Source organism: Sinocyclocheilus anshuiensis, unplaced genomic scaffold (genome assembly GCF_001515605.1).
Source record: "Sinocyclocheilus anshuiensis isolate Anshui unplaced genomic scaffold, SAMN03320099.WGS_v1.1 scaffold247, whole genome shotgun sequence".
Classification (NCBI taxonomy): domain Eukaryota; kingdom Metazoa; phylum Chordata; class Actinopteri; order Cypriniformes; family Cyprinidae; genus Sinocyclocheilus; species Sinocyclocheilus anshuiensis.
Genome location: NW_015552543.1, coordinates 627,579 through 636,521, shown reverse-complemented (window position 1 = coordinate 636,521; position 8,943 = coordinate 627,579). Strand labels below are relative to the sequence as shown.

Below are 8,943 nucleotides of genomic sequence, written 5' to 3'. Positions count from 1 at the left end.
CCCAGAAACATCTAATCATAATCCATTCTCCTTGATTATGAGCACATCATACATTTTCCATCAAATTTTCCTCTGGGTTCGAAGATGGAGTATTATTACCTACTCGATAATACTCCAAAGCGGCCTGATCATCCAAACTTTCAGCGTTACCTTCTACTTGTGCTTGTTTCCTCTGGGAGTGGGTCGCTTGTGGATGTTCCCTTCTCGCTTGTGTTCTCATTATATACCATGTGTTATATACCATGTTTTATTTTCCATTTGTGAGATGCTTTGCCCCATGCATGTGAAAGTTTCTCTTTCCCCTCATAGGCCCCCTTGTTTTTCCTGGTCCCCTTTTAATGAACCAGCGTGAGCAGGTGCTAGCCAGACTAAGACCCCTTCAGGCCTTTAAGCTAATGCGGGAGAGACTCAAAGGTACTGCGGTCTTCACTACAGACTCCACCTTGAGCCCCATAATGCCCCTCTCTCTCCCTTCCTTCAACAAACTCTACTCTGCTGCCTCTTCCAGCTTTCTCTGGACACAGTAGCGTCTCTCTCTATCTGCATCTCTTCCTCTGTCTCTCTGGTGAAAGAAAAAAAACCTTTCTATTTTACTACCTCTATTCTCTTCTAACATATACAGTGGGGAAAATAATTAACAGGACTAATCTGTGTTCCACTTGGGCACGTAACCAATCTGTGGGAGCCAGAATTCTTGCTGGTTGGTAGGGGATCAAATACTTATTTTACTTACTGAAATGCAAGTCAATTTATAACCTTTATATAATGTGTTTTTTCTGGATTTTTTTGTTGATATTCTGTCTCTATCCGTTAAAATAAACCTACCATAAAAATTATAGACCCTTCATTTTTTTGTAAGTGGTCAAACTTATAAAATCAGCAGGGGATCAAATAATTATTTTCCCCACTGTAATAGTCAATTGGCCAGATGTTGTATGTTGTGCTCAGTGCGTTTGTTAAACAATTAGACCCTGCTGCCAGGTGGAAAATATCACTATTAAACCAAACACGGCTCTTCTTTCTGAACTGTAGCAGGACTAGGGAATTGTCATGCCGCGTTAATTGCAAAAAAAAAAAAAAAGTGGCCAAATGTGGTGTCTTTGCTTAAAATAGCAAATTGCATCTCAGTCTGACTTTTAAGTTATAATTCTGAGTCAAGATTAGCTTTTCACAATGGCTTAAAATAAATCCTAGTGCATGGCCAATATAAATAGAACATTATGCGATTATTTAAGAAACATCGAAATAATAGCCATGCTGAATCTCCATCTGAATGTGTCTTAATATTTGGCCTACCACGTTGTAGTGTGAACCTGTGACCGGTACTGGATTATTAACCTTATTATGTTATTATTTGTAGAATTAACATGATATTCATATACATTTTTTTAAATATTACGATTATTGTCAATACTGGTATATTGTGACACCCCTAGTTCACAGTGATCACAACTACCAAACTCCAAAAATGACAAAAAAACGACTTCTATTTTCCATCTTCTCCCATTATAGCTATTGAATATCATAATCAATTTAGTAAAAAAAAAACAAAAAAACAATGTCGCCTGCAAGAAGTTTCGCATTTAAACTTGAACGCAAATAAAAAAGATTTCAGAGATTAATTAAAAACAAATATTATTAGCTGTCACTCAATATTAGTGAATTATCAATGATTAACCACTAAAATGACAGCATATAGGTTTTGGAATTACATAAAAACAGAAATTCCATATTTGGGAATTTCTATTCCTATACTCTTCCTTTCTACTACTAACCATAAGCTGTTTCATGGCACTCAGCGGGTGTTGCATGCTTCAGTTTAAAAGAAGTTAAATAAAAAGCGCTCATCCATAAAAAAAAGTGTCTCAGACGGCTCCGGGGGTGAACAAAGGCCTCCTGTAGCGAATCGATGCGTTTTTGTAAGAAAAATATCTATATTCAAAACGTAATAATCACTTTAATGTAGTTTGCGCCAACAGTTGTACACAGAAGCAGCTCCGAGCAGATGACGTATGAGGTCGGCGTTGCGCATGCACCGGTGAGTCTCGTGAAAACCAACGTTTGTTAACAGGATCAAAGGAAGCAAAGTTTCCTTACTTTAGCAAAGGAAAACCAGTCTCCTCTTGGCTTATATCGAAATCCTCAGACATTCTTCTGTACAAATCCTCGTTTTGTACTTCTAATTCGTGACTGTTGTTTTGTTTTGATCTCTCCCCTGCGCTTCCATGTTTGTCACTTCTGAGTGCATGCGCAAAGCTGACCTCATACGTCATCCGCCCGGAACTGCTTCTGTTTACAACAGTGAGTGCAAGCTACATTAAAGCTATTATTACGTTTTGAATATGGATATTTTTCTTATAAAAACGCATCGATTCGCTGCAGGAGGCCTTTGTTCACCCGCCGGAACCGTGTGAGACACGTTATTTTTTTATGGATGGGCGCTTTTTATTTAACTTGTTTTGGACTTGAAGCATGCAACACCCGCTGAGTGCCATGAAACAGTTTGAAAGATCAAAGACTATTTTTTATATAACTCCGACTGGATTCGTCTGAAAGAAGAAAGTCATATACACCTAGGATGATTTGAGGGTGAGTAATTTGTGGGCTAATTCTCATTTTTGGGTGAACTAATCCTTTAAGGGCATTTTCTTATGCTATTCAACACAAAGTCCGTCAATTTAAAATATAATTGAACCACATTTACCTCTGCACCAGTGAATACAGATACCTGTTGGTCATTTACAATGTCCCTAAACCCATCAATATATATATTTCATAATATTCTATCAAATATGAACAAAGATATTTTAAATATGTGGGGCATTTTTGTCACTTTTAGTGGCATTTTTGCTCTGAATCCTGAATTTGTGACCCTGGTCTAAATGTAACACTATGTTCTGTTCTATAAAATGCATTATACCTGTATATTTTTGCATGCAGGGGTCACAGATCTGCACTTATTTTTACACTGTGTCGTGGTACATTTACCGATCTGCACTATTTTAATCAGTGTGGAGTGAAAGGAGTCTACTTTTCCTGTTCCTTTATTGGATTTGTGCCTCCAATCAATGCCAAATCTCTTTTATTAACCCTTGATAGAGAGAGTTTAAGGTTGTATACAATCACAACTTCCCGCTCGGTTTATCTTCTCTCCTTTGCTCTGTTTGGCCTCTGTCCACGCATGGCAATATTTCATTTCTTCTCTGTTTTTCTCCTTTCCTCTGAGGCACCAGATCATTTCTCTTCCCAGGTCGTTAACAGCCCCCGACTTCACTCGCTGCCTTTAGACATCCGTCTCGTCTCTCGCTGTCCTTGTCTGCCCTTTACTGCCCAGGCTCACGCTCTGTTCTGTGTTACAGATGGCAGCAGTGAACGTGGGGACAAAGATGCCAGTAAGATCACTACATATCCTCCCGGGGCCGTACACTTCGACTGTGAGCTGCGAGCCGTGCAGGTCAGCTGCGGTTTCCACCACTCCGGTGAGTCAAGATCACATCTGACCTTGATAATGGGACAGAAGGCCATTGTTCATGTTCCTCATCATTACTTTGGGTCATTATGTGATGTTCCTGTTCTTTTGATATGCCAAGTATGAATTGAAGTCATGTGTCCATTTGTAATGGTAAACCTGTTTTTTGGCAGTGGTGTTAATGGAGAATGGAGATGTTTACACCTTTGGTTATGGACAACATGGACAACTTGGACATGGAGATGTTAATTCTAGGTAATGAGGGTTTAAAGGGAATGCAGTTATCTAAGTTTGCAGTGATAACAGTTGTCAATCTCCAAAAATTATAATCAGCCTAAAAGTATCATAAAAATAGCCCAGAACTCTGTCTCTCTATGGATGCAGGAAAATTAATAACAAATAAATGTAATTTTCTTTTATTTAAATATTGTAATTATTTGTTTTTACATTTTTATCTTATTTATATTAATTATTTTAATTATTTAATTGTACTTATTGTATGTATTTTTGTATTTTATCTAATTATTTCTTTTAAATATCTATGCATTTATTTAAAATAAATGTTGTTGTTGTAATTTTTCATAATAATTTTATTTAATTGTTTCATTTCATTTCAATTTAATTGTATTTATTTTATGTATTTATGTATTTTACTTGTATAATTTTGAATATCTGTTTATTTTATATTATAAAGTTATTCATTTATTTATTTTAAATAGGTATTTATTGAATTTAAATGTATTTTAGTTTTTAATTGTTTATTTTTATTTATGTACTTTATTTTAATATTTTATTTTATTTTAAGTAATTATATTTATTTTATGTATTTATATATTTTATGTATAAAATTATTTTAAATATGTATTTTAAATATATTTATATATTTCTAATATTTTTTTAATTATTTGTTTATTTTTAATTTGCTTAAATTGTTTATGTATTTATTTTATTTAGTTGTGTTTATTTTGTATGTTTATGTGTTTTATGTAGTAATTTTAAATATTTGTTGGTTTTATATTTATTTTATATTTTTTATACAAAATATTTATTTAAATTGTTTATTTTTTATTTTAATGATTTACTTATTTCAATTAATTATTTAATGAAAATCTTTAATTTTATAAAATTTTATAAAACTTAAAAAAATAAAATAAACCTTAACCTATGCTACTTTGAATTTTGTCCAAACACACAGGGGGTCTCCCACTCTGGTGCAAGCTCTGCCCGGCCCCAGTACTCAGGTGATGGCAGGCAGTAACCACACTGCAGTGCTTCTCATGGATGGGCAGGTCTTCACCTTCGGGAGTTTCTCGGTAAGTTAGCTGTTCCCCCTGAAACTAAGTCAGTCAAGTTACATTTTTTTACATCCATTTCCATTCATATGTAGGTTAAGAACCAGAAGATGTATCTCATGTTGTCTCAACAGAAAGGGCAGTTAGGTCGGCCCATCCTAGACATGCCCTACTGGAACGCCAAGCCCTCTCCGATGCCCAACATTGGCGCCAAGTACGGTCGAAAAGCCACGTGGATCGGGGCCAGCGGAGATCAAACCTTCCTTAGAATCGACGAGGCACTAATCAACTCCCACATCCTGGCCACCTCCGAGATTTTTGCCAGCAAACACATCATCGGTGCGCTCTCTTGCTGACTCCGTGTTGTGGTTTAAAAAGCCTATGTGTTGTGTCTCCCGTAAAGCCTTTGACTGTTCCCTCCCATTCTGGTCTCTCTAGGTTTGGTTCCAACATTGGTATCTGAGCCTCCTCCCTTCAAATGCCTACTGATCAACAAACTGGACGGGAGCTGCCGCACCTTCAATGACTCAGAGCAGGAGGATCTCCAGGGTTTCGGCCTCTGTTTGGACCCTGTCTATGATGTCATCTGGAGGTGAGGCTTATCTGGAGCCAGCTGACTCGTAATAATGCCTTTACGATCATGTCACCTAAAAAAACACTGTACACAGTTTCTCAGGGTTTCAGTGGTCGACATCTGTTCTGCAGACAAATGATAAATTATGAAAAAATATTGGTAAAAAATCTGACTGATGAATGACATGCTGCATGCTTAACTCTTGTCCCAAGCTATATCTTCTCACTTCAAGCCGTCTTGCTCTTCTTCCAGGTTCCTACCTGCCACACGTGAGATGTGCTGCTATAACGCGGTGATAGCAGACGCCCGTGTGCCCACTGCCTCGGACATCCAGGCCCTCTGCAGCATCCTGAGTCCTGAGCTGGCTCTGCCCTCGGGCTCCCACGCCACCACCACCCGCTCCCACGGAGCGCTGCACATCCTGGGTACGACAGCAGCATGTCACTCGAGCTCAGCTTTACTACTCTTTAATGTGCAGTTCACAGCACTCTCTTGTCGAGCAGGATCTCAAAGCCTGTCAGGAATGAAGTCACATGATGGTAGGACATTCAAAGCTTGCTAGCTGTTTCTCCGTGAGCTCAGCTGTACAGAGAGGAAATGGTGCTGGTTGACTGGCATTGTCTAAGAAAGACTGTCAGTCTTTGAGCTTTGTCTGTCAAATAAAATTTTCCTGTATCTTTTGAGAACAAGATATCGTTTTACTGTGGAAACACAGTGTAACTTTCAGAACTTCTTCTCCAGTTAAAAAAGCAGCTCCCTCTCAGTTTTGTAGCTTACTGTTACACATCAGCCACGCCTGTTTACTATTCAGAAACGTGGCTCATCCAGTCACGCTGAAGTAATTCAGTGGAATTAGGATAGATGCTATTATTCTAATGCTGAACAGAATAATAATTGAAAAGAGTAAATTATGGTTAAATCAGCCAAACCTTTATTATTTCTGACTGTGTGTAGCACCTACTGCTCTGCAGATTCGTCAGATGCTTAAGGTTGGAATACACTACATGACTTTTGCCCAGATTTTTCTTGAAATTACAGTCCGGAGAAGTCGACACTAGTTTCCGAAAGTCAGAGCCAGTCTGCAGATCTTGCTTGATCGGAGTTGCCAGATCACAGAAAATCATGTAGTGTATGATGGGAACAGACTCTCTTTTTAGCTTCAGACTATGATTCTATCCAGTCAGAGGAGATCAAATGTTTGGTATTTTGAGCTGATTTTAGAGCACATACGGTTTTCATGTGTTATGCATCTTCTAGCAACTAGGTCTGTTCAGATTTTAAAAGTTCTGTAGTGCATTCCAGCCCATAAGCATTACAAATCAATGGTTTAAGGGCATAGTTCACCCAAAAATGAAAATTCTGTCATTAATTACTCACCCTCCTGTTGGTCCAAACCCGTAAGACCTTCATCTTCGGAACACAAATTAAGATATTTTTGATGAAATCTGAGAGCTTTCTGACCCTCCATAGACAGCAACACAACTGACACGTTCAAGACCCAGAAAGGTAGTAAGGACATCATTAAAATAGTCCATGTGACATCAAAGACTGACACAAAAGAGAAGAATTGTTAAATAAAGTCATTATTTTTGTTTTCTTTGCGCACAAAAAGTATTCTCGTAGATTCATAACATTACAGTTGAACCACTGATGTCACATGGACTATTTTAACAATGTCCTTGCTACCTTTCTGGGCCTTACCTTTCAGTTGTGTTGCGGTCTATACAGGGTTGCATAGACCACATGGAATTTGTGTTTAATTTGTGTTCCGAAGATGAACGAAGTTCTTACAGGTTTGGAATGACATGAGGGTGAGTAATTAATGACAGAATTTTCATTTTTGGGTGAACTATCCCTTTAAGTAAATTATTGTAATGAGTTTAATTTATAATTAATAAACAATTACATTATTTTAAATTATTATAATATTTAATTATTGCAATTATTATAATGGATTATAATAAGTTTTTACTTGTTTTAATTATTATAATGAGCAGCAAAAAGTATTTATTTTCAACAAGATCTTGCTTTGTAAAAAGGCTGTTATTAGAGGATCGAGTATTTTGAAAGCTATATTATACTTATAAACTATAGAACAGTACAAACTGTCGTTTGTGAAGGCAAAATAGCAGATTTTAACTTTAACCGTTTAATTCTATAGCAAAAGTGGAAAATGATCAGAATAAAACTATATTATGATTAAAATGTTTTGATGTAAAAAAAATTAAATGAACATTTATGAGTAGACCTCAGAGAAAAAACTAATTCTAATTAAAAAAAAAACACATTGGAGTCTTGAGTTGTAGTGTGAGTTGTTCTGTTTGGTTGTGTGTGCAGGTTGTCTGGACACACTGGCTGCGATGCAGGAGCTGAAGATGGGTGTAGCCAGTGCTGAGGAAGAGACTCAGGCTGTGATGAAGGTCTACTCTAAAGAGGACTACAGCGTGGTCAACCGCTTTGAGAGTGAGTTCGTGAAGAATCATACAGCTGCTACATCACCAAATACAGTTTTAGACTGTTAAAGCACATTCACATACTGCAACTTGACAACTTCCAGCAACATGAGCGGTACAGCCAATGTGTGATTAGATATTCAAAAGCTACGTGAATCAGTAGGAACATCTATTACGATCAAAAATAGAACCACTCGGCAACCTCCAGCAATAAAAGTTTGCTAAATTTAGTACAATTTTTAGTCAGGTTGCATTTGTTTGTTTGTTGTTTTCTCTAGGTCACGGAGGAGGCTGGGGTTACTCTGCCCACTCAGTGGAGGCCATCCGCTTCTGCGCCGATGCTGACATCTTGTTAGGAGGATTGGGTCTTTTTGGTGGCCGAGGGGAGTACACTGCAAAAATCAAGGTCAGGTGCTATCTAAGTGTCTCCATAGCCCGCTTAATTCTCACGAGTTTGTGATTGAGAGCTGTGATTGTGTTTGCAGTTGTTTGAGCTGGGGCCAGATGGAGGAGACCACGAGACTGATGGAGACCTGCTGGCCGAGACAGATGTTCTGGCATACGACTGTGCTGCTCGGTAAGGCTATACATATCAGTACCATCCAAAAATATGTGACCCTGGACCACAAAACCAGTCATAATGGTCAGTTTCTCGAAATTGAGATTTACACATCATCTGAAAGCTGAATAAATACGCTTTCCATTGATGTATGGTTTGTTAGGATAGGACAATATTCGTCCGAGATACAACTATTTGAAAATCTGGAATCTGAGGGTGCAAAAACATCAAAATACTGAGAAAATCACCTTTAAAGTTGTCCAAATGAAGTTCTTAGCAATGCATATTACTAATCAAAAATTAAGTTTTGATATATTTACGGTAGGACATTTACAAAATATCTTCATGGAACATGAGTTTTACTTAATATCCTAATGATTTTTGGCATAAAAGAAAAATCGATAATTTTGACCCATACAATGTTTTTTTGGCTATTGCTACAACTATACCCCAGTGACTTAAAGGGGTCCTATTAATGCTTTTTCACTTTTTCAACTTTAGTTAGTCTGTAATGTTGCTGTTTGAGCATAAAAAAGATCTGCAAAGTTACAAAGCTCAAAGTCCACTTCAAAAGGAGATATTTTATTTAACAGAAA

At 37.3% G+C, this 8,943-nt stretch overlaps 1 protein-coding gene across 1 annotated transcript in view; it reads left to right on the top strand.

Moving 5' to 3' along the window:
- The window catches only part of LOC107664005 (E3 ubiquitin-protein ligase MYCBP2-like), a 157,021-nt gene that overhangs the window by 66,903 nt on the left and 81,175 nt on the right, over window positions 1-8,943 (top strand). The window contains 10 exon segments of the mRNA XM_016454448.1: window positions 310-414; window positions 3,360-3,479; window positions 3,643-3,724; window positions 4,665-4,782; window positions 4,896-5,100; window positions 5,200-5,353; window positions 5,588-5,760; window positions 7,673-7,798; window positions 8,067-8,194; window positions 8,274-8,365. Of these exon segments, the coding sequence (XP_016309934.1) occupies window positions 310-414; window positions 3,360-3,479; window positions 3,643-3,724; window positions 4,665-4,782; window positions 4,896-5,100; window positions 5,200-5,353; window positions 5,588-5,760; window positions 7,673-7,798; window positions 8,067-8,194; window positions 8,274-8,365 (1,303 nt within the window).